At 44.4% G+C, this 25775-nt stretch overlaps 1 protein-coding gene across 3 annotated transcripts in view; it reads right to left on the reverse strand.

Moving 5' to 3' along the window:
* MAMDC2 (MAM domain containing 2) overlaps window positions 1–25481 on the reverse strand; it is a 146826-nt gene extending 121345 nt beyond the window's left edge. For all 3 annotated transcript variants that reach the window (XM_038527110.1, XM_038527109.1, XM_038527111.1), the window contains exons 1-2: window positions 25315–25481; window positions 24884–24997 (exon numbers count right to left, since the gene is read on the reverse strand). In XM_038527110.1, the coding sequence (XP_038383038.1) occupies window positions 24884–24997; window positions 25315–25348 (148 nt within the window). In that variant the 5' untranslated portion in view covers window positions 25349–25481. The remainder of the gene's footprint in view (window positions 1–24883; window positions 24998–25314) is intronic.
* Window positions 25482–25775: the final 294 nt, after the last annotated feature.

Consider the following 25775-nt stretch of genomic DNA (forward strand, 5'->3'; position numbering starts at 1 on the left):
ATAACATCTTAAAAAAAAAAAAAAAAAAAGAAAGAAACCTTTTCTATTACCTTCCGTTCCCAAACAAAACTCCCCTATTCTTTGGACTTTACAAGATCTTTGTATTTCTCCTATTACAAACATCACATTCTGTCCTGGGATTTGGATGTTTGCCTCCTGCTTCCTATTGGTTTGTAGTCTTTTGAGAGATAGGATCTTGTCTTCATCATGGCTGAACTCTATCTGGCCCATCTCCTGCACTCTCATAACAGAGATTCACAATAAATCCTGTTGTTTTTTATCCCCACCCCCCACTACCACCACAAGGCCTTGGCATACACAGTGCTCTAGACGCAGACTCATTATTGTGCCTTTTTGGAAGTAGGATGTGTGCCTTGACTATTCATAAAACAGTCCTTTGCCTAATTCACAAGTTAACTAAAATAAGTATTTTCCTTACATTTATAGTCTCTCATAATTTTTTAAAAATTTATTTATTTGGGCAGCCTGGGTGGCTCAGCGGTTTGGTGCTGCCTTCAGTCCAGGGTGTGATCCTGGAGACCCGGGATCGAGTCCCATGTCAGGCTCACCTGCATGGAGCCTGCTTTTCCCTCTGCCTGTGTCTCTGCCTTTCTCTCTCTCCCTCTCTCTGTGTGTTTCTCATGAGTAAGTAAATAAAATCTTTTAAAAAAATAAAAAAATAAAAGCCTCTGTTTTAAAAATAATAAAATGAAACTAAATTTTATTTATTTATTTATTTGAGAGAGAGAGAAAGAGAGAGAGAGAGAGAGAGAGAGAGAATGTGTGCACACAGAGGGAGAGGCAGAGGGAGAGAGAAAATCTCAAGGAGACTCCCTACTGAGCACAGAGCCCAACTCAGAGCGAAATCTCACCACTCTAAGATCATGACCAGAGCCAAAATCAAGTTGGCTTAACCAACTGAGCTGTCCAGGTGTCCCTGTAAGTCTCTCGTATTTTTAAGATTGCAAGCTGTCAGGCTCAACTTGGCTCTTGATTCTCTTTGTAAGTGTTCTAATAGCACAATCGTATAGTGCTTTACAGTTTATAATGCACACCCAACCAGCTCATGTGAACTTCACAGTGTTCTTTACAGGACTTTTCCTCATTTTGAAGAAGTTTAAAATAAGATTTAGGAACAATGTCTTGTATAGACCACTTGTGTCTGCTCAGCACATGCAGAGTCTGGGTGTGTGATAAGTTGAGATCTGGTTCTCTGATCCGGCTCCTTGGCAAGGAGCTGTGGCTACGGTGACACCACACCAGTGAGCCATATGGCCATGCAGGCCTATTACAGCCACTGTGAGCAAAGTGATTTTCTTAAGCTATCTGAAACAGCTGCATCTCCCATTTGACTTTCCCACTTTCTTTTGTCACCAAACTGAAAGATCCTATCTACTTTTTTTTTGTAAGTGGGGTTTTTTTTTTTCAGGTGTACAACTCAGTGATTTGACAAGCTCATACATAATGCTATGCTCACAAGTATAGCTACCATCTGTCCCATTACATCACTATTACGGTATCATTGACTGTGTTCCTTTTGCTCTGCTTTTTATTCCCGTGACTTGTTCACTGGAGGCCTGTATCTCCTACTTCCCTTTACCCATTTTGCCCATCTCTCCATTCTGCTCCCCTCTGGCAACGATCAGTTTGTTCTCTGTCTTTATTCTTCCTTTATTTTATTCATTTTAAAGATTCCATTTATGAGTGGAGTTATATGGCATTTGTCTTTCTCAGACTTATTTCATTTAACATAACACCCTCTAGGTCCATCCGCGTTGTCTCAAAGGGCACAATCTCATCCTTTTTATGGCTGTGTAATATTCCATTGTGTGTGTGTGTGTGTGTGTGTGTGTGTATCACATTTTCCTTACTCGTTCATCTACTGATGCAAAGGATCCTATTATTAGATAATAAACTCATATAAAGACCATACCAGCCAATGACTGGCCCTTAGGGCCACCTGAGCACCTTGTCAGATCAAAACACCTCTGAATCTACTAGTCTTTTGCTTTATGTACAGTTTTTGCTCTTGTGCCCTCTAAACTTGCTCAGGCTAGGGGCATGGACAACTTCATCCTCAAGTACATAAAGCAAATAGGTTTCATTGCACAGTCATGGCAGTGAGTGTTGGCAGCTGCCTGGAAGCCACAGTGGTCTTATGCCATAGACGCAGGGCATGGAGTGTTTTTCAGACTTTCATCAATAGTGTCTTCTGTAGTATCCTAAAAAATGACCTAACAGATGAAGCTGATTCTATATTACAAGTATAGACTCAGATTAGAAGCAGTCTAGGAAGTAGAATTCCTTTATTTCTAGCTGTTTGGGATCATACTCCTAATCTTCTTCAGTTGGGAGCATCTGGGGAAAATAGGATGAATTATATGCATCAGAAAGCCTAAATGTGACATAGTTAAAAGATTTCTGGGTTCTAGTCTGCCTCTGATATTTTACTTTTCCAGGCTTCTGTTTCTTCATTCATAAAATAAAGGGATGACCAAGGTCCTCTATCTGGGCTATTCTGTATTTCCAAATATTTCCAAAGCAACAGGCCAAAAAAATAAATAAATAAATAAGAGAGGCAATAGACACAAGTGAAGAAATGGACTCTGTTTTCTTATTCAATGAAACAGAGGATACCAAAAACTTTGGTTAATTCTATGTCAGAGAATGTAGCCATTTTCACTCTGCTCAGCAGTGGAGGGAGAAGCACATTTCTCTGTGCTTCAAGAGATAAAAATTTACAAATGACTTCACAAAAAGGTTGGGGAACTTCACTTTCTTGGCCAAAGGGGAACTGTTCAAAAGTGCTATTCTCTATTCTACTTGATCTGCCCTTGCCAAAGTCACCAAAAACCTTCAAGTTGGCAAATCCAATGGTTTCTTTTTGTCTTCATCTTCTCAGCTGCATTCAATACAGTTAGACACTCCTGCCTAAAAACACTCTCTTCCTTTGGCTTCTAAGGCATTCCTTCATCTTGACTTATCTTCTATGCCTGGCCACCTCTTCTCAGTCCTCCTGGCTGGCATCTTCTCTATGTCTCCACCCTAAATCCCGGGATATCCTTAGGGCTTGGTCCTCTATCCTTCTCTTATTTTTTAACATTATCCCCCTAGCTGATCAGCCAATCCTGGGCATTAAATACTAGTTGCATGCTGATAATTCCAAATTCATGGCTCACCCCCAGATCTCTACTCTGAACTCTAGATACCCATGTCAAATTTGTCTACTGGACATTTATTTGCATTTAAAACTTCATAAAAGGGCGCACCTGAGTGGCTCAGTAGTTGAGCATCTGTCTTTGGCTCAGGTTGTGATTCCAAGGTCCTGGGATCAGGTGCCACATCAGGCTTCCCAGTAGGGAGCCTGTTTCTTCTTCTGCCTATGTCCCTGCCTGTCTCTCATAAATAAATAACAAAATAAAAAAATAAAATAAAAACTTCATAAAACACCTCAAATGTAACACATCCACATAAGAACTCTTGATTCCCCTACCACCATTATGACCTTCCCTCATCTGTTTCTCTCCCACTCTTCTTCATCTCTATAAATGGCATGCCATCCATCCTCTTGCTTGAGCCAATTACCTAGAAACCATTCTTGATTCCCTTTTCTTCCCACATCCATTGTGTTAATGAATCCTATTGGCTTACCTCCAAAATATATCTCAAATCCATTCTCTCCACAACCTCTACCAGAATCAAAACCACAGTTTTCTCTCACCTACATTACTACCAAGGCTGGGCTCCTAGCATTCATTCTTACTACACATTTATTCCTCACAAAGCATCAGAGTGATTCTTTTGAAATAGAATTCATACTCAAATCCCCTCAATGGCTGCCCACTTCAACTAGATTAAAATCCAGATTCTTCATCATGGCCTGAATGTGTCTCTAAGGTCTGGCCCTGTAACCTCTCAACCTCTCTCCTTACCTCACTGTGCTCTGGCCACACTGGCCTTCTTGGGGTTCTTCTACCTCATGTAGCTCACCCCTACCACAGGGCCTTTGCAATGATGACCATCTACCTTGTATACTGCCTGCCCACCCTCACTGTGCATGGCTGCTCTTCTTCCTCACTCTAGTCTCAGTCCAATGCCACCTCTCCAGAGAACCTCTTCCAACCATTCACTGCAGCACGCAGTCCAATTCCTCCTGTTTTCCCATCATCCTCTTTCATTTTATTCATAATATACCTGAATTGACTTTATTTCTTTGTGTTTTTCAGACTTTCTGAGAGAGAAAGCGCCCATCACCAAAATCCCCCCACCAAATTACAAGCTCTACAAAAGCAGGGTTATGCCTGGTTTCTAGATTCCCAAAATCAAAGCTCTAGCTCTTCTCCATGCAGAAGTCAGAGTAACCTTTACAAAACAAAACTCGTATAAGCTCATTACTTGCTCAAAGCCTCCAGAGGCTTCCCATCTCTCTCAGAGTAAAGTCCGAAGTCCTGGCCATGGCCTGCACTAGACTGATGTGGTCTGGCCCTCAGGGTTCCTGGGAGACCTCACTCCCTCTCCCTCACCTGCCTGCAGCCACACGGACCTCCCAGCTGGGCCCCAAACACACCATGTGCTGCATTCATTCCCTCTCATTCCAGCCTTGGGTCAAACATCTCCTTTCCAGAAATGCCCTTCCTGCCCACCTGAGCCAAGAGAGCTGCCCTTACTCTGTCCATTTCTCACCATAAAACTTAGACCATCTGCCATATTATACTGTTGTTTGGTATGCCATTTATCTCCAGCTCCCCCTACCAGATTATAGGTTCCAGGTGAGATAGACAATGCTTCTGCTCACTGCTGAATCTCCAGGACATGGTGGATATAGGTCCTCAGTAGATTCTTGTCGAATTAATGAAAACTCCAATCTTGCTGAAAACTCCTAAGTCTTTCTAAGTCATGCCTGTCTGTGTTGATTATATGCAAGCAGTGGGAAGGTTTGTTCTGATGGAAATTGCTCCTTCTTTTCGAAAGTACAGGTCCAGAGCAGCAATTTCTGTGCTCTAGTTAAAAAGGTCACACCTCGGGCCCCTGAGTGGCTCATTGGGTTGACTCTTGGTTTTGGCTCTGGTCATGATCTCAGGGTCATGAGCCCCCTGCGCACGCCCTATCTCTCTCTCACTCTCTCTCTCTCTCCCTAAAAATAAATAGATAAATAAAATCTTGAAGAAGAAGAAGGAGGAGGAGGAGGAGAAGAAGAAGAGGAGGAGGAAGAGGAAGAAGAAGGCAGCCATGCTGATAGGAAAGAAGAGGGACTCTTCTCCCCAATCCCTCACTGGCATGGCACCTAAGGGCATTCCTGTCCTCTGAAGGTTCAGTTTCTAGTCTGACCATTTGTGGACCCGAAACTCGTTTTCAACATTGTGATTCTGTTGACTTTGGGGAGACATGTCTTTGAGGAGAGACGAAAGTTCCCATGGAAGTGGTCACTTAATTGAGCCTGTCAGCTGAGAGAAGAAGCTGCTCAGTGTGCACTTAGACCCTGAACTCCCATCTCATTGTTAGTATGGACAACAGTATGACTGCAGATTCCTCATTTGGCTAAGTCTTCAATGTCCCAAACAGAGAGTGAAAACAGCATGGAGAAACAGGCTGAAATGAAATGAAAGTAAATCTGACCTGCTGATCTTTTTGTTGGGTATAAAGCTTTTTGCTGGCTGTGACACATAACAGTGACTTCAGATATAAACATAGTATGCTCAAAATCAAACCCTTCTTTCTCCTACAGTCCATCTCCTAGGATCCAAATAATAGATTCACAAATATTTACTCTGCTTCTTGTTATCTACCTCACCCTGGTGGAGGGGTGGGAACAGCCAAGAGATATCTATCTACCTATCTATCTATACACAAATGCAAGTATTTATATATCTCATAGTCTGTCCTTTCAAAACAACTATTCTGATTTCTGGAAATAACAAGACTAAGGGAGGGAGAGAAAATAACAAAATGAAAGAGCAATTTCAGGAACTTCAGACTCTTAGACAACCAAAGGCAGTTTTTAATTTAGAGCTGAGCTTCTAAGAAAACTCTCCCTGGTGGGTCGACCGCTGCTAAGGCTAGAAGGGAAGCTGGACTCTGGTGGCCCTTCCAGGCTTGGGTGGGAGTGACCAGCACAGCTGAACCAACATCTTCATGGACAGACTGACAGCAAGAAAGGACAAGAACTTTAGTCCATCTGATTCATCAATAAGCTTTGTTTTGTTTGTTTTTTTAAGATTTTTATTTTATTTATTCATAGAGACAGAGAGAGAAAGAGAGAGGCAGAGACACAGGCAGAGGGAGAAGCAGGCACCACACAGAGAGCGTGACATGAGACTCGATCCCGGGACTCCAGGATCGTGCCCTGGGCTGCAGGCCGTGCCACCGGGGCTGCCCCATCAATGAGCTTTGAATGGTAATGTTTCACTGGATTGTTAATGGCAGATTTAGCTCACATGAGCCAGACACCAACTCTACAATCCATTTGTTCAGCATGTTTTAAGTGTTCCTATAGGGCTGGGGACCAGGCAAGAAAGGCCAAGTGCAGAGTGAAGACCATCTTTATTTAAAATTTTAGTATTTTATCCATAGTGGAATTTTTGCATTACTTTTATATTTTTGTTAAATAGGCAATTTCCTAAAGAAGATGTACAGATAGCCAACAGGTATAGAAAAGCTCCTCAATGTCATTAATCATCAGGGAAATACAAATCAAAACCACAATGAGGTATCACCTCACACCTGTCAGAACAACTACTCTTAAGGAGACAAGAAATAGCATGTGTTGGCAAGGACATGGAGCAAAGGGAACCCTTGTGCATTGTTGGTGGGAATCTATACTGGCACAGCCACTGTGGAAAACAGTATGGAGTTCCTCAAAAAATTAAAAATAGAAATGCCAAGTGATCCAGTATTTCTACTTCTTGGTATTTATCCAAAGAAGGCAAAAATACTAACTCAAAATGATATCTGCACCCCTATGTTTATTGCAGCATTATTTACAATAGCCAAGATACAGAAAAAACTAAGTATCCAACAATTGATGAATAAATAAAGAAATTATGGTGTATGCATATATATATAATGAAATATATATGTACATATGTGTGAATATATATACACAAATGACAATATGTATATACATATACAATGAAATGTTATTCAGCCATAAAAGAGAATGAAATCTTGTCATTTGCAACAACATGGATGGAATTCGAGCATGTTAAGTGAAACAGGTCAGACAGAGAAAGACAAATACCATGTGATTTCACTTTAAAAAAAGAACCAAAAAACAAGACCACAGATACAGAGAACAAGATTCATGGTTGCCAAAGGCAGGGAGTAAGGAGTAGAGGTTGTGAGGGAGGGGGTCAAAAAGTTAAAAAAAAATTTTTTTAAATAAAATAATAAATAAACAACAACAGGGATCCCTGGGTGGTGCAGCGATTTAGCGCCTGCCTTTGGCCCAGGGCGCGATCCTGGAGACCCGGGATCGAATCCCACGTCGGGCTCCCGGTGCATGGAGCCTGCTTCTCCCTATGTCTCTGCCTCTCTCTCTCTCTCTGTGTGACTATCATAAATAAATAAAAATTAAAAAAAAAAACTTAAAAAAAAAATCTAAAAAAAATAAATAAACAACAACAAATATTATGTATCTTGATGAGTGGCTTTTTACGGTGTCTTCTTTACTTGTGCACACAAGATGAAGGCCTTGCATGCCTCAGCCTGGTCCCAGGCCCTCGTTGATTATGCGCAGAGCATTGTGCAAAGGCATATAGTGGATTCAGAGAAGGAAGAAAGGTGGATGCTAACATCTAGAATCATAGCATAATAGGAGGGAAAACATGTTCTAGAATAAGGCCAATAAAGCAAAAGAGCAATAAATGTTTTAAGAGAAGTTCCAAAATAATGACAGCACTTCAAGAGTAGTGAGGCAGGACAGACACCACGCTAAGCCTCTTGCCCTCGCTTTGCCACTTCCAGCTGGGTAACACCAGGCAGACCACTTGACCATGAGAGACTACCATCTCCTCATCCGTGACCTGGAGAGAACGTCCCCACCTCAGAAGGTGATTGTGTGGTAAGACAAAGTAATGTGTGTAACACAGATGGACTCAAAATAAATGACAGCGGTGGGGCCTAAGCAGGCCTGGGGAACACAGATTTAAAGTCTCAGTCATGACACTGGCCATCACATAGCTCCCTAGGGAGAAGGCAACAGAAATGCAACAAGTTATGCACATTTTCCCAAGAATGCATGAGGACTATAGCCAGACATCCCCATCCACTATTTGGCCATTTCTTTTTTTTTTTTTTTTTAAAGATGTTATTTGTTTATTCATGAGAGACACAGAGAGAGAGAGAGAGAGAGAGAGAGAGAGAGAGAGGCAGAGACACAGGCAGAGGGAGAAGCAGGCTCCACGCAGGAAGCCCGATGTGGGACTCGATCCAGGGACCCCAGGACCATGCCCTGGGCTGAAGGCAGGCGCCCAACTGCTGAGCCACCCAGACAACCCCCTTGGCCACTGCTTTTCAAACTGCTTCAAGAGCTCCACACTGGGTTCTGTGTCATTGGCATCATAAAAGAAAAATCTGTGAGAAGGGAGAATATTTTCCATGTGATCTGGAGTATGAGCACCATGATGGATTTCAGGTATCAGCTTGGCTTATCTTAGGGAAAGAGAAGAAGATTGAGACAAGTGTTTGAATAAACCACACAAAACCAATAGTGGGAGGAACTAGTCAGTTTTCAGAAAAATCGCTCTCGGATCACAGACTAATGAATGATTTATGCTTCACACACACACACTCATACCTTCTTACTCATGTTTGGGCAGCATCTTAGAATTTCGTTTCTAAATGTTCTCTATCTTTTCTTTGTTGCAGGAACTGCTTTCTACATTTGTCCAAAGAAGAAAATACTATCCTGTGTCTGGTAATACATCTCTGTTCTCCCAGTAGACACTCACTCAAAGCAGCAGACAAAGGGAGAGCCAGTGGCACCATCACAGCAGAACCAAAGCGTAACTGAAAAATTCACCTTTTCTGTCTGATGTGCCTGTCTAAACACATCCTTGAGGAAAACACATCACTTATGGAGAACGTCTCTGTGATGCTTGGCCTCATCTGGTATTTCTTTCCACTTACCAATTCTTCATACATTTCTAAGGCAGCATCTTCACAGTGACTAGGATTTGTTCATCCACTCGTCAAATATTTATCGAGTGTCTTTCAGGTGGCAGACACTGTGCTGAGCATGGGAGAACCCAGAGGGACACATATGAGACAGGTTCCTCGCTCTCCACAAAGTGGGCAGTTCAGCAGAGTTGGCAGGCAATATATATGCAACAAAATCAACGTGAAAAATATCAGAGAGCTACTGTGCTCTAATGCTCATTAAAATCGGGCGATGTGGTAGTGACTGTGAGGAGGTCACACTTGAGATAGGGTGCTCAGGGAAGGAGGCAACATTCCCGCTGAGGCTGAGAGGACAAGAAAGAGACAGCTACATGAAGGTCTAGGGGAGAGGGCCCCAGACACAGGACACGACGCTACCACACATCCTCACCTACTTCATTTACCAGTGAATCAAGCATGTACTGAGCTCCAGTAAATGCATCTTGAGAGCTGGGTACCAGGTGGGGCGGTGCAGGCTTCACGGGGACATGGCCTTGATCTTAGCCTCATTAGCATGTCTTCCAGATAATGGAGCTGTGAACCATCACATAGTTCCTGGAATGAAGAATCTATCCTTTAAGTTTCGAGGACCTAAGGAACTGAATATAAGCTCTCTCTTCATTTCTACTTTATGGAAGCTGGCTTAGGAAGTGAGACACAGCATCAGTTTTGTTATAATGGCACTCAGTTCCCTGAATGAATGAGGAACAGACTTGGAAAAGCAAGTCGTGGAGGACTGAGAACCTGCATGAAAAGGAAAGAAGGGGATGGCATGTAGGATGAGCTAAACAGGAAGAGAGGGGAGATGATGAGAGGAGTAGAGTTCAATAAGCCTTTACTAAATGTCTATCATGATGAGGCCAGGTACTGGGGACACAAGGCAATCCCCAGCCTCAAGGGAGTTTGGGAGAGATGTCTCACATGGATGATGGCAAAGGTGAGCAGCCTCTGGCAAAGACAAAGAGGTGAAGAGGCTGGTTTGGGAAAAATATTTGTCAAAATAGTCAACACATAAGAGGTTGGAATTCTATCCACTTCAGGAGGGCACCCAGTGGGACAGGGAGGCATGGGCTTTGAAATACACAGACCTGGATCCAACCAATCCTTGCTCTGGCTGTGTACCCTGGGGTAAGCTGAATAACCTCGCTGGTTATCAAGTGCTGCCTCTTTACAATGGAGTTAGCCCGGGACACCTGGGTGGCTCAGTGGTTGAGCATCTGCCTTTGGCTCAGGGCATGGTCCTGGAGTTCCAGGACTGAGTTCCACATCAGGCTCCCCTCGAGGAGTCTGCTTCTCCCTCTGCCTATGTCTCTGCCTCTCTCTCTCTGTGTGTCTCTGTGTGTGTCTCTTATGAATAAATAAATAAAATCTTTAAAAAAAAAAACAAGCAATGGAGTTAGCCTCAGAAACTACATACAAAATTATAATGAGGTTTTAGAGATGATATGCAGGTGGTGTCTGTGACATAGTAACTAATAGTCATTATTCCTATAAAATGACCAAGGTTCTGACTGATAATTTTCAAAACATACTTATTATGGCTCTGCAGAAGTAAGTGATCATTTAAGAGATGAATACTGACCCTCTCAGCATAGTGTCTCTTGGGTCCCTGCATTTTAGTAGACAGATACAGAATCACTGGCCAAGGGCTATGCTTTTACTGCTGGCTACTCATGGACCTATTTTTATTTAGTCAAAACTCAAGACCAGAAAGCATGCCTTTCTTTAGCTAGGCTAGAAAGTTTTATCAAGGGTTCAGTTATTGCCCAAAGTGCCAGGTTGCAGAGTCCAGAAAGTTGTGATGGTGACTGATCAGTGCTCTCTTCAGCCTACAGGAAACCATTTGTAACCTCCTCTTACCTACACAGTGCCATCCTTGCTAGTTCTCACTAATCTCCGAATTCCTAGAATCGTTTACCTATTCCTTGCCATGCCCTAGTCTCAGTGAAAGATGAGATAGTTAGTGTTCATATATCTTATTTCTTCTAATAGATCAGCAAGTACCCTGAGGGCCAGCATCTTTATTAGTCCTTGGCTAGCACAGGCAGGCACATGTCAAATGAATAAAATTAAGCTAAAGTATTCACTCTGAATAATAAGCCACAGACTCTCATTATCCCATTGTGCCTTAAAACACATGTTCACATCCCACAGAATAGACTTTTGAAAGGTTAAAACAAACTCTCTGACCCACAGTGTCTTCACCTGCTAAGGGTATCTTCACCATTGGGTCATGGTTGGAAATAAATGAGGCATGTTCACATCCCTTGGGTCAGCAGACATCACCCATTATGGAAGGAAAAGACAGAGAGAGATGAGTTCACCATCTGCCTTTATCCCATGGGTTTCATTGTCCTTCAGCTTATATGGTATCTCCTGCTTATATCTCTACCAGTATGGCTCTCTAAGGTCTTTTTCCATACCCCAAGCAGGCAAATACTACGTTTTTCTTTTCTTCTCTCTCTCTCTTTTTTTTCTTTTTGCATGAGATATTTGACTCGTTTTCAAAATAAGACCAATAAGGTTATCAAGAAACACAAATTCTGCTGGAATCTGTCCAGAGAATGCAGGGCAGTCGTGGGGTTGCTGCAAATGTGAGACTCTCATAGGAGTTCCCAAAGTATTCTCATTTAGAACTTGGAACCGGGCAGGAATTCTGTTGTACCAGGGTCCTGTGCCAAGGGAAAGTGCTAAATCTTTTCCCTGTGCTAAAGGAAAAGATTAATTTTGTATTTCCTCAAATTAGAATTTATTTGGTGGTAGGGCCCTGGTGTATGGAAGAATCTAGAAGAAATAATGCTCTTACTTGGTTCTCTTCATCATTTATATCAGAACTCAAGTGGAAAAGTTCCTTGCCTCAAAGTGTAGAGAAAACAAAGGAATATTATAACTGCTGTCTTCTTCACAAAACATAGATAGGAACCAGAAAACCTGTTTAAAAAAAAAACAGCCCTGCCACCCAGGAACTCTGCAACTTGCAAGTTATGTTACTTCCGTGTGCCTAGCTCTCCTCAACCCTAAAATGAGGATGAAGATAAGGCTCAACTCACAGGTGTTGAGAGAATTAAATCAGTGAATAACATCAAACATACAGAACAGTAAATAAACGAGAGAGATTATTCCATAAGCATTAGTTATTACTATAACTACTATTATTTTTATCTCAAAGATCCTTTAAGAACATCATGCTAAGGGAGAATGGGAAAAGAAAAGTAAAATAGCTGAGTGGTTATTTTCTTAGTCTTTGGAGACAAATGGAGGTTAACATCCAGATTCCACCAATTACTTGTTCCATGACTTTGAGAATGTTAAAAACAACAACAAACAAACCTACAAATCCCACTTTCTTCATCTGTAATGACTTGTCTTCCTCATTGGGTCATTGTAAAAATTCAGTGAGATTATACATGCAAGGCATCAAGCACAGTGCTTGGCATATAGTGATTGTTCAATAAATGTTACATGAAAATAATTGTTAATATTCATTTTTCTACTAGAATTTTTGACCAACATAATCACTCAGTGCTCAGTAAATGCTTGCAAATACCACTTTGGTCTTTCAGGTTTGTTTTTGTTTTTGTTTTTGTTTTTTTTTTAACAATTCTGAAATGAGATCTAAGGATAATCCTAAAATATGATCACTGAGGTGTCCATTCTCCAAATATTTAAATAAAATGTGGCAGGCTCCCAGCTAAGGGTAGTACCTTGATGGCAAGTCATTCTGGAATGCACCCAGGAGCTGATGATGGAGAGACTCAAAGGAGATTGGAACTCTGAATCCTTGCAGTTCACTCTTCAGCCTTTTCCTTTGTCAAATGTCTCCAAGGAAAAGTTCCTAAATCATTTGAAGCTCAAATGCAGTGTCTTTTTTGCATGACTATGATTCACTGCACACTTCAACAGAATGACAGTGGATATTGTCTATTTTTCCAAGACCCATTAATTTTCCAAGAATTCTTAGACTCCTAGGCTCATATTATGCTCAGCAAGAGATCTCTCATAAATGTGTCCAAACTTAAATTTTATGACAGGGACATAGTCACAGAATTATGAATGACTTCCTGATAACCAAAACAACAAATGAATGGAGTCAATTAAAAATATAAACCATTTTACACCCTGTTCCATCTTCCAGCAATTTTTATAGTAAGTAGCTGAGCTTCAGGAAAGGCAGAGGCTTGATGGATATTCAAAGGGACAGAGAAACTTTCTTAGCAACTGTGCTGTCTACTCTCAGCTGTTACACAAAGAGGTCACCTTCATCCTGTCTCAAAAGATGCTTAACTGTGTACTTGACAGACAAGAGGGCCACTTGGCTCAAAGCTGAACATGACGTTGTTGGTAATTATTGATATTCTCTTTAAATGGGGGTGGTGCTCTAAAAGCCTGGGGTTTATGCTCTACAACTGCCAGAGTTTCCTTTAAATTTACCACCTTTATAGAAAGAAAAGAAGTCCTAGTCCACAAGCGCAAGACTAAAACTGAATCATACTTCACGTCAATACTATACATCTTTAAATAGGTTATCTCCAACATCATTTCTCTTTTATTATATAGCATTCAGTAGAGAACGATGTCTAAGCAGTTTGTGGACTTCTTATGTTGACAACAGAGATGAAAATCTGCAGAGCTAATATATAACCTAGGATATATTGGGACCCCCCCCCCCAGTTATTCCTAAATATCAAATATGAGCTCAAAGGGTCTGCTCTTCAGTGTTGATTCTTTATATTATTTCTTTTTTGAAGATTTATTTATTTATTTATGATAGACATAGGGGGAGAGAGAGAGAGAGGCAGAGACACAGGCAGAGGGAGGATCGCACCCTGGGCCAGAGGCAGGCGCTAAACCGCTGAGCCACCCAGGGATCCCTCAGTGTTGATTCTTTAAACACACACACACACACACACACACACACACACACACACACACTCGGGGCTCCTGGGTGGCTTAGTGGTTGAGCATCTGCCTTCAGCTTAGGTCGTGATCCCAGGGTCCTGGGATCAAGTCCTGCATTGGGCTCCCTGCAAGGAGCCTGCTTCTCCTTCTGTCTATGTCTCTGCCTGTCTCTTTGGGTCTCTCATGAATAAATAAATAAAATCTTTAAAATATATATATTAAGAAAAAAGACAATAATGTTTAATTCAGATTGTCCTCATCAGAATTTGTGGAAAAGAGAAACCGTCTTCAGGGACAACAGTGTGATTTCAAATTCAGGATTTGTAATGGAAAAACAAAGGGTTTCTGTGAAGCTTATATTTTAAAATGGACTAATGCATGGTCATAACACCCTTCGAAAGAAAATTCTCTGGTCTATTATCCATTTTTAATAAAGCCACAAATATAGGGGAAACCTGTAGAACCTTAAAAAAGAAATCTGCTTAAGTTATAGTTTCAGACAAGAGGATCTTAGTCATAAAATATTAGTAAGCAAAGAAGGTACCTTCTCGGTGAAGTTAAAGCATATTAAAGTCATCTTCATTATAAGCATGGCCCCAAATAACACTTTACTTCTGCTTGGCAGTGAAGCAAAAGTTTTTCAAATAAGGAATGGAAATTTTTCGAAGCATAGAGCTAAGTTCTCTGTTGCACTGCTATAGAGCAACACTGCGATTCTGTTACGAGTAACAGAGCAAATACGTACCAAACTGCTTGTCCAGCAGGGCAACTGGCTTACAAAAACACATTTATCTGTGTACAATTTGATTCTCACTCTAGGAATGGATGAATCCAAAGTTTAGGAGTACTCCTTATGATGGCCAAAGTATTTTAGGTCAAGCTATAAATTTTTCCTGAAGTTCTCTGCCAAGATTACGCTGAGGACTGAGTAGAAAATCCTTAAAATGGTTCCCAAAGTAAACTTTCATCTGTTATGGAAAAAAGAAGTAAAATCACATTTTCCTATCTTCGCCTGATGCCTCCTTGATTCCAAAGGCTCACCACTGCATGGCAGGTGCACAAGATATAGCTGGGGCCTGCGCCCCCAGGGCTGGAATGTTGGGACATTGTCACTATTTTGCAGAGGTTTTCTACTATCTCTAGAAAAGCATACATCTTGAAGGTCTGTCCTCCTTGGCATTGACCTCTGCAAGTACAAAGGCATCACCACCATTAGGAGGGAGTCTAGGGCCAAGTGAAGCTCAACTCTTTGGAGCTAGGTGGGCTGGGGTCAATATCCTAACTCTCTAACTATGTTGCCCTGGGTCTGTTACCTTCATTTTTCTGTTCCTCCCTCTTTCTCATCTGCAAAATGTGGTAATAACGGATCATAACTACCCCAGGATTATTGCAGAGGTTAGAGATAAGGCCAACAAATGTACTTGGCAGGCGCCGTGAAATGCTACCTGCAGATCACAGAGCAGGGCTACGTGGAAAGCCACTGTGTAACTATCCCATTAGGTTTCACTCCACACTACTCACTGGGAACCACTCTTACAACAGAAGTTGAATACGTGATGCCATTAAAATCCCCTGATACCCAAAGATTCCCCTATCACTTTTAAAAGGTTTGCTTTTGTTTTTTAAGAAGTAGATTCCAGGATGCCTCATAAGCCCCACAGATTCAGCCCAATCTCCTATATCCTCTGCATTTACAGTAGGAATAAAATTTCACATATTTTGAAGTTGACACTCAAGTGTTACTGATCCATTGGGTGGAGGGCTCTTGAGCTGCATGGGTCTGAGATCTGGACGTTCTTGACATTTCTGAATTGTCGAAGTTGGAACTGGGTCTAATTTGTAACTTGTGAGGCTGCTCCCCCTCTCTCCAGAAACTCCTTTCTTACTGGTCCTTTCCCCTCACTCCATAAACAAACTCAAGGTCTCGCTTAAAATACAAAGTGAGACAAAATAAAAACAAAAACCTTTCAAATCATGTTTCTTGGTAAATCTGGCTGAACCTCCCTGTAAGAAAGGGAGAACACCCAAGTTTCTTGCTGAGATTTCTCTGCTCTCTGCATTTTCCCTTCATTGTTCCCTGGAGGTTCTGGTCTGTCCTCCTCATTCCATGGAAACTGCACCAATTGTCAATCAACAGACAAGGCTGTTGCAGAGGTTGCCCTGCCCTGGGCCCTGTTGGTCACATGCCCTTTCTGAAACTCCGAACTGCTTTGGCCTTTGTGACCTGCACTTCCCTAATTCTCTTCAAATGTGCCTGGTTCCTCCTGGGCCTCTCACTCCACCACCCCCTTACCATGTCTAGTCTGCACAGTGACTCTAGGCTCTGCCCTCAGCCTCCTGCTCTTAACCACTTTGTATTTTCTCCCCGGGGAATCTTATCCCTGCTCAAGATTTCAACCACTGTCTTCACACTGAGGATTCCCACGGACGTAGTCCTGCCCAGACTGTACCTGACCTTCCAATTCTTGCATCAAAGGCCTCCACTTGTTTGTTTCCCACGCAACTCAGAATGGCACACCTCTTCCACCCTTACCAGGAGGCTGCTCTTGAAATCCCTCAACTGTAGGCACTGCCAAACAGCTGTCCAACTAGAATCCAGGGAGTCATTCTCCCTCTGACTCATCATTCCCACCCCATCAATCATCAAGCCCTGCCAATTTCGTCTCCTTTTTGGTGTTTTATTTACTTCCTTTCACTCCTATTACCCCTGTCCCACTTCAAGCTCTCATCATCTCTCAGCTGGACCAATGGATTGCTCCCTAACTAGCTTCCCCATTGCCAGGCTTATCTCCCTCAAATCGACCCTCCTCACAGCTACTAGACTGGATAGCAGGCCACATCAATACTCACAGTCTCAAGGAAAATTACATGTCCAGCAGGACAGTAACAAAGTCACACAAATGGTTCCTCCAAAAGAGTCTTACCTACACTTTGTATCTCTTTATTCTTGCCCAAACATAGCTCTCTAGACTCTTTGTTGATTCTAAAAGCTCATGCCTTTCTAATAAACTCATTTTCCTGCTTAAATAGCCAACTTATGCTGTTTACAATGAAGATCCTTGACTAGTGTACAATTCCATTTGCTTCTGTACCATAATTTCTAGATTTGTGTCTCCTTCTATTGGTCTATGGCTGCCAAGGGCAGGGACCATGACCATGTATATACTCCCTGACCTCTATGTACTCCAACTATGAATATAATGCCTGATGGAGAGTAGGCACTCAAATGCACATTGGTAGAATGAATATTCTTAGATGCTTTTTCTGTGAAATGTATGATTCATTCATGATACTATGAAGTTATGGTACATTTGTTTGGTTTTATTATCTTATTCTTAGCCTCAGAATCCTCCAAAACACAAATGACTTTCTCACAAAGTAGGGAAGGCAAATATTCTGACACATGTCACTGAATCACGAACCCAATCCTTAGGTTTTCTCAATAGCCATACCCATATGCAAGGGCTTCTTCCAAGAGCAGACAAATATCTAACTGCTTTAATCCATCAGTGGCTACTGCTGCTGTCTTACACTTCCCCTTAGAAAAAAACAGCTCTCAAAAGCTAGCTCAATGTCTGATAATCTTTGGCTAAAAATACTTTATAGACCAAGCAGTGTCACTCTCAATGTTGCATTGTGATTGTTTGTGATGGCAGAGGATCAAGGGACTCAGGTAGCCTTGATGAGTCAATAAACCAAGGGCTATTAGTCCCTTGGTATGTCATAGACAGAATAGACCACCTGTGGGTCAGACAAGCTGAGACACTGCTTCCCTGTTATACTTGGAAATTACAACACTAGCTTCCAAAAGTCCTTGAAGTCCTATAGTAGGAAGGATTATTTAACACAACTTCTCTTACTATAAGGGGAGATGTCAAGGATTCCCTCCCCCCCTTTTTTTCCTATCAATCTCAATAGGGCTTTACAGACTGATTAATTTTGAAGAGTTTGCTGATACCACATGCTGTTTGTTGGGTGTTGCGGGGGTGGGGGGGTGCGGTGGAGGATGTGATCCCTGTTCTCAAAGATGTAACGCTCTGGGCCTCTGGGCCGGTGAAGGGGTGGGGATCTAGACACCTGGTAGAAAGTGAAGAGGGCCAAGGGAAGCAAGGGGAGGGAGATGTTCATCTACCAAGGAAACTCAGGGAATGCTTCAAGAAAGAGCTGGAACCCCTGGCGTGGGTAGGAGTGGCATGGGTAGGGGTAGGATTTCAATAGGCCAGAATGGAGCAAAGGAATAAAAAGCAGAATACAGATGTGCAGAACAGTGCAAATAGAGCAAAAGGCAAGAAAGTAAAAGGCACGTTGATGAACAGCACATTGGGGAGCGACAGGAGGGTTAGAGCAGATTTATAATTTGGAGCAAATCATGAGGGGCTTTGAGTGCCACACTGGGCAGTCTGTACTTTCTCCTGGGCAACTCATAATCAAAGGATTCTTAACAAGAGGGTCTTTCTTCTTTCTTACATCTGGAAGGGGTGAGCAGTTGGCAGTAATTCCAATACATTGTCCTCAACCCTGGCCACATATGACATTCACCTAGGGAGTTTGTTCATTTGTTAGCATTCATTTATTTATTAACAATGCCAACTCTGGCCCTATTTTTGGCCAAATAAATCAGAATCTCTTGGGGTAGACTTTGACATGACAATTTCAAAAGAGATTTTTAGGTGATTTTAACATCCAGCCAGGGTTGAGAACCACTAGCCTAATACATAGGTATGAGAATTTCTCTATAAATTCTTAGTTTTTGTTGGGAATGCTTTGCCCACATAGGTAAGGCATTATGTTTAACTAGGTACAGCCCGATGGGTACACCAGAAATTTCTGATATATTATGCAAAGTTCCTTGCTTTTAAATAACTTCTTCATTTATCACAGTAATATGTTCATCTGTGTTAAGCACTATCTTCTTCCTATAGGTATTTCATATATATATCATTGGTAATTATTGATATGTTCATATATATGATATAATATATACAGATCTATCTGAAAAAAGATATATATACAGATATGATATATAGATATATATTTGACATTTGATATGTATACATATATATAAAATTGGAAGATGTGAAAATCAGGGTTGACCAACCAAGATGCCAAGACATATATAACTCCCTAGTGGCCTTATTTATCAAGGTATCACTTATATCGACATAATGGAGTTTCATTTAAATTCATAAAAATAAAAAAAATATTATTTAATAAGAGATAGAAGTAGGTCTACTGCTGGGGTGACCTAGCAAGGAGTTTCTGCTACTTTAAGAACAAGAGTATTTTATAAATATTATACAGCAAGATGCAAGTCACAAAACATGCTAACCGTATGCCAGGGGATTTGAAGGTGGCAATGAAAGCAGAAAGTCCTAAGAATTATTTTTTTCTGCCAACATATGGTGACCACAGCTGACTTGTACAATTATAAGAAGGGAAGCATCCTAAAACTCCTTAGGTGTCTTGTGGGAGCTGGGTAGCTACTTCCCATCGGGTAACTCTAATTTGAGAAGAGAAAAACCCAGATGGGGTATTGGCCTTGAAAAGAAGGGGGTTGGCCAGACAGCCTATGTCCAAAGAAGTCAATCAAGGGAGGGAGGAGCAGTTGGATATAACCAGTCCAGGCAGGTTAAATCCCAAGTGGCGGGGCCAGTTAAGAGAACCCAAGAACCCAGACTGATTGGCAGGGAGGCCAAGGGATAGGGCTCTGCCCAAGAGCTTAGGGTAAGAGAGATTAGTTTGGCTAGGGCTCTCATTAAGATTTTATGCCATCAAAAAAAAAAAAAATTTTATGCCATCAATCAGACAGATAATTACCTTTGAAGGGGCATAATGAAACAGGAACACACATGAAAATGCCTAAGGACTTTTTAATTATCCAATACTGGGTTTATTCATACAGCAAATTCATCCATTCAACAAATATTTATTGAGCATCTACTATGTGCAAGACCCTTTCCTATACGCTGAAGATTGCAGGCAGGTGGGAGATCTACCCATCTAAAAGAGTGAATCATTATGCAGTATGGCATAAAACATAGTGGTTTATGGGTTTGGTGGGCCCGAAGCACTGTACCTTTGGAACTCATATTCTTCCATATGTATGAAATATAATTAATTCTTTGATGAAGACTTTCCAACATTCTATTATCAATACACCAAAGCTTCAAGGTCCAGGACTCCTGGAGACAGGGCTGTTAGGAGAGGGGCAGCAAGAGTAAGTGGAGAGCCAAGAAACAAGGCCCTGCCCCCAGGTTGCACTTCCCTGGTTCATGACCATGACTGCTAGCCTGTCTGCACTCCAGTGTGCTCCTCTGGAAAATGAGGAGGTTGCACTGGATGACTTCTAAAGCCCAGTTTTAGGATATAGGATCCCAGGCAGGGCCAGGGCCAAGCCAAACTGGGCTCGGGCACAACGCATGATAACCATGATTAACCTGACAGCAGCAGCAGCCAGGGCAGCCCCCAGGAGTGGCATGAGATGCTGCAGGAGTATCCCAAGCCATTTGCTGGGGTTGAGCGTCTCTTCAAGAGACATCCAAGGAACACCCCAGACTTGTCTGCTCTCCAGTCTCTACATAACATGGGGGTATGTTTCTCCTTACAGAGCACCAGGAGACCAATACGCAGAGGCAATGTAGTCTAAGCAGGCCCGTGGGGTTGGGAACTGCCTTATGAAGTTGTGATGTCAGGGTGGGGTGCTGTGTCGATCTTCTAGAGTCAGGAACAGAGCTGTAATTCACAAGGGAGGACTGTTCCCCCTCTTCCAGGAAGGCCACTTGGGATCCTAGCCAGACTTTTGGCTCTAGCTGAAATATCAGTTTCATGACAGAGCATAGAATCAAAACTCAGGTGGCCCAGTAACTGAAAGTGTCTTCAAGAGAGAAGGGACGGGTATGGATAAAGAAAGGGGGGGGGGGGGGGGGGGGGGCAGCCCCAGTGGCGCAGGGGTTTGGCGCCGCCTGCAGCCCGGGGTGTGATCCTGGAGACCCGGATGGAGTCCCACATCCGGCTCCCTGCATGGAGCCTGCTTCTCCCTCTGCCTGTGTCTCTGCCTCTCTCTCTCTCTCTGTCTCTCATGAATAAATAAATAAAATATTAAAAAAAAAAAAGAAAGCGGGTGTCAGAAAGATATACACATGTGATTTCAGTGCACTCTATCTACCATGTCCCCCATGTCACCTCCTGGTTGTGCCAAACCTCATAGCCAGCCTTCCTGCCCCAGATAGCATCACTTGCTCCGAGGTACAAATACCATCTGAACTCTTCTGTATTAGGCAATATCTCAAACCCCAGCCCCCACTGTGGTACAAAAACCATTCCCTACAACAAGAGCTTTGAAATGCCTTGTTGACCGCCCATTCACCTGACACATTTCTGTATTTACCTTCCTCTTCTAGGTGGCTTAGTGTGCCAAGCTTCCAATTAAGGAGCAGTACCTGGGTCAGGTTTTTACCTCTCTCCCTTCCTCAGTTCCTCCAACGGCTTCCTTATTGAGCTAGGTTAAAGGTGCTAAGCCAAGGTGTCCAGAGTGGAGCCAAAATTCACCCGATGACTCATTTGATTGTGACTCTTCCAATGTGAAGCCTACGTAATGGGCTCCAAGAATCCTCAGCCGAAGGGCTTCTGCCCCCACAGCTGGCATTAGGGAAATGGAATCAACTGTCTCGATTTTACCCGAGGACCACCGTCCTAAGAGCTTCCAATAGTCTCTGAACTGCGAATGAATAAATGTGTTGTGTGGTTTGGGGTTTTTTTTGAGGATGAATGAAGGACTAAGGGAGATTTTTATAGGATTCGATAGATCTCTTATTTCTTGGATTTAATTCAAACCTAAAATTGAGAAGCAAATTCAAATTCAAGTCTAACATAATCTCACCCCCCTTGAAAAATAGGAGGAAATAAAAACATTCAATCGAGCCACTGTTGGCAAATCTAGAAAGTAGAAGAGGCTGGGCTGCTGCACCCAGTCACCTGCACAGGTGCCACCCCCTGTTTCTGGGGGCACCTTCCACTGTGGTACACAACCCAAGCAGACACCACTAGGTGAAACTCAGCGTGCCCAGCGGAGATCAAGTATATGGCTACAAGATGGCTACAAACTAGAGACAGTGGAATTGCAATCAGAGACTCTTAGAGACCTAATGCTCTAAAGAAATCAAAAGGGTGGACCTCAAATACAATTTGGGGCAGCTGAGGAGACATTTCAAGAAGAGGACTTATGCAATTACCCCCAGATCTGATTTTCCTGTGATGAAATTCTAATTTGCAGATTTGTTTCCCTACATAATTCCCTGCACTGGGCCTTAGCGTAGTTCTCTCCACAGTGTGTTAACCTACTGACCAAGGACATATAGAAACCACCATCTGTATTCCAAATACCTGCGGGCAAAAGTCTCTGAAACCTATAACTTTCTATCTAGGGTGGCTCAGACGCACAGAGGTTGATGGAAACCAGTTTCTGAAGGTTTCTGCCGCAAGATGGAGTACATTTGTAGAGAGGCTTGGGAACAGCTTGCCAAAATGCCACCTGCGACAATTTTACCATCCTTAATTTACCGACCTAGAAATGGGCTTATCACAGAACTTCTTAGTGTTGCCCTCTCAGTAAGCAGCTATCGGAGCTGGCACACACATCACTGCCCCTCTGGAGTGCACTTGGTTATGTCCAAGTTCTGGCCTTTGAAAAACATTGCCCTAGAAGGACGGAGACCTACCCTGCCTCTTCTGCCTGAAGAGAATGAATGAACTTTCCCCAGCCAAGCCAGTAGTCCTGATCCTATGCCAGAAAGCAGTGGCCGTTAGAAGCTCAAAAGTAGCAAAAAAGAAAGCAACAGTGCTTCCATTATACTATTAAACCAAAATCACCTTTTCCTATAATCATCTTCCTGTTTTCCCAGAAGGGGCACTGTTTAACGGCCACTTTGGTGCAGAGGTGCCAGCCCAGCGCTTCCTGTGGGTCTGGAAGGTGGAGGAACTCAGCAAGCTGTGGCATGTCCACTGACCCCAGAGCAGCTGAGAGAGGCCCCCATGCTGGGAGTGGGAGCTCAGACTCTGAGGCTCCTCGATTAAGGGGTGAGGCTGATTTCCTTTCCTTGGGTCCAAGACTGGGGTGAGACAGGAGAGATGGTTAGGGCACAAGATGTAAGGAGGTTTTCACTCTCAGGATCATGCAAGTGGCCCTTTCTTCCCAATCCCTACACTGCTCAGGGCCGCTAGCACTGGGGGATGTGTGTGACTGTATGTGTGCATATGTGTGTGTAAACTCACTTTGGTCAGCGGCTCTCAAAGCATGGTCTCCAGACCAGCAGCAACACCTGGGAACTTGTCTGAAATGTGAACTCTCAGGCCCCACCAGTTCCGGGAACTTGGGAAACTCAGATGGTGGGACCCAGGATTTGTGTCTTATTGCACACATCAGATAACTCCCGAGCAGCTCAAGTCTGAGAAGCACAGTGCCAGAGGATAATGCTCTCCAAAGCCCGTCATATGGTCCATGGCAGGTGGTTTCTCAAAATGCTTCAGCCACAGAAGGAGCAGAGAAAAGGTGGGGTGACGAGAGGACAGAGACCTTCCCAAGGCCATTGGCAGGGGAGGATCCCTCCGATAATGAATCAGGAACTGCCTTTCCCCCAGCTATCCCCAAGTAAACTGTAGTAGACAAGACCTGGCAACTGTTGGCAATAAATAAAGATTGCTACTGAGCTAGTCCGGTTCTGTTTCTTCCCCTTAATCACGCAGCAGCAGGGCCAGCTGCTGAGTGACGCTTTGTGTCAGGAGTCAGCCAATTGAATCTCCTGAGACTGTGATGCCCTCCTTTGTAAAGGGGGCTCCCATCACCCCCCTGTGAAGGTCTGAGAAACTTAATGCATATGCAGCCCAGCAGAAGCGTGGGGGCAGAGCCTGGGTTCTGGGCTCCACCCTCCTCCAGGGAGCCAGCTGGGATGCCCTGAGGGCAGCTTAGAGGGGAAGGAAGTTAACTGAGCTCCTTTACACTGCAGCGTTTTTAAAAGGAGGCTATGCCCTAGTCCAAATGACCTGGGGCACCAAGCTTCTAAAAGAAAAAAAAAAAAAAAAAAGCAGGCTTGCAGAGTAGGGGAAAAGAGAAGGGTCACCCAGGGCCTGCTGCTGGGCGCTGAGAACTACTTGTTTTTTGACCATATAATGAAGGGTAAGAAGAAACATCTGAAGACCCACATTTAAACTGTCACCAGAACCCAAACAGTATGTAGTGGTGAGACAGTGACCAACGCCCGCCAGCCCGGTGACCTCAGGCACACAGTCATGGACTTGGTGTCCTTTCTGCCAAGTGCTGGATATTACAGATAGGAGGGAAGTAGGAGGATAAAGTCATACAACAGCACACTTGGTGCAGACGCTCCCAGCCCAACACATACACACGAGGCACAACATAAACACGAGGGCTTAGCGCTCAGGCGGCTCCACAGAATCAGGGAACCCCTTCTGCAGTATGGGGAGAGAACTAGCCCCCATGCGACTTTCCCAGCTCATAAAGGTGTCTACTGAGGCCCAGAGGGGCTGAAGACCTGCAGAGGGCACGCAGCCGGTGGGCGACCGTCATGACCTTGCAAGCCTGGGGAGAGGCAGGCCAGGTAAACAAAGGACGCCCCCTCCCCCCGCCCCCCATGTCTTCCCGGGGCTCTGCGTGCAGCGGAGCTGAGGATGATCCATGACTCACACTTTTCCTCCCAAGGAGATTTAACTCCAAGATAACATTGCCCTTGAGAAAAGGCCAACCAGCAAGGGGGGGAGTTCACTTCGCAGCCTCCCCCCCCACCCCACCCCCCGAGCTCTGGAGCCCCCTTACCTTCCTCGTTTAAAATCCAGGGCAGGTACGTGAACACCGAGTCAAAGCCACAGGTGTTTTCCTCAAAGGCGCAGGAGCCGGCGGGCAGGTCCAGGGCACCCGCGAGCTGCGGGGCTGCGGGCACAAAACGAATTTCGGTTCGGGCGAGGGCTGGGAGCGTCTGCACCAACTTGGGGCGCCCCGGGGTGGGGGCGGGGAGCTAGGGGGAAACGACGGGAGAGCAAGCGGGATGCACTAGGACACCCTCCCCGCCCCCAGCGCTTCCCAGGCACAGCCCTCCGCCCTCCCGCATCGCGCCCCAGGCTGGGGAGGGGGAATGGCCGGGGAAGGACCCGGAGGCCCCCGCGGATGGCCGGGCTCGGGACGGCCGGGGGCTGCGGGAGCGGGTCCCGAGGGCGCCCCCCGGGGGTCCCCCGGGGCCCTGCACTTACCCAGCACGGCCAGGAGGACGCCCCTTAGCAGCATGGTCGCGCTTCGGGGAGGGAGGCCGACCGGAAAGGGGGGCCCGCTGGGGGCCGCCGGGGACCCGGGGAGGGAGAAGCCGAGCGGCTGAGCGTGCGCTTGGGGCTGCCCAACTTTGCGGAGCGGCTCGGGGAGCTGAGCGGAAAGCTGAGGGTGCTGGGCTGCTGGGGTGCTGGGCTGCGGGGCTGCTGGGGTGCAGAGCGCCGCTCGCCGGGTTGCAGCCGCGGGGCGGACCGCGTCCCCAGGGAGGCCGGCCCGGCGCGCAGCGGTCCCGGGCGGGCGAGGACTGCGCCGGGCGGGAAGGAGACACGGCACACGTTTGCAAGGGCAGCTAGGACCGGCCGGCAGAGGAGAGGGCGGGATGCAGCGCCTCGGCTCACGGCTTTAAAGCTTGGGACCGGACCCCTTGCAGACACTCGGAGGGGGCCGG

Source organism: Canis lupus, chromosome 1, assembly GCF_011100685.1.
Source record: "Canis lupus familiaris isolate Mischka breed German Shepherd chromosome 1, alternate assembly UU_Cfam_GSD_1.0, whole genome shotgun sequence".
Lineage (NCBI taxonomy): Eukaryota > Metazoa > Chordata > Mammalia > Carnivora > Canidae > Canis > Canis lupus.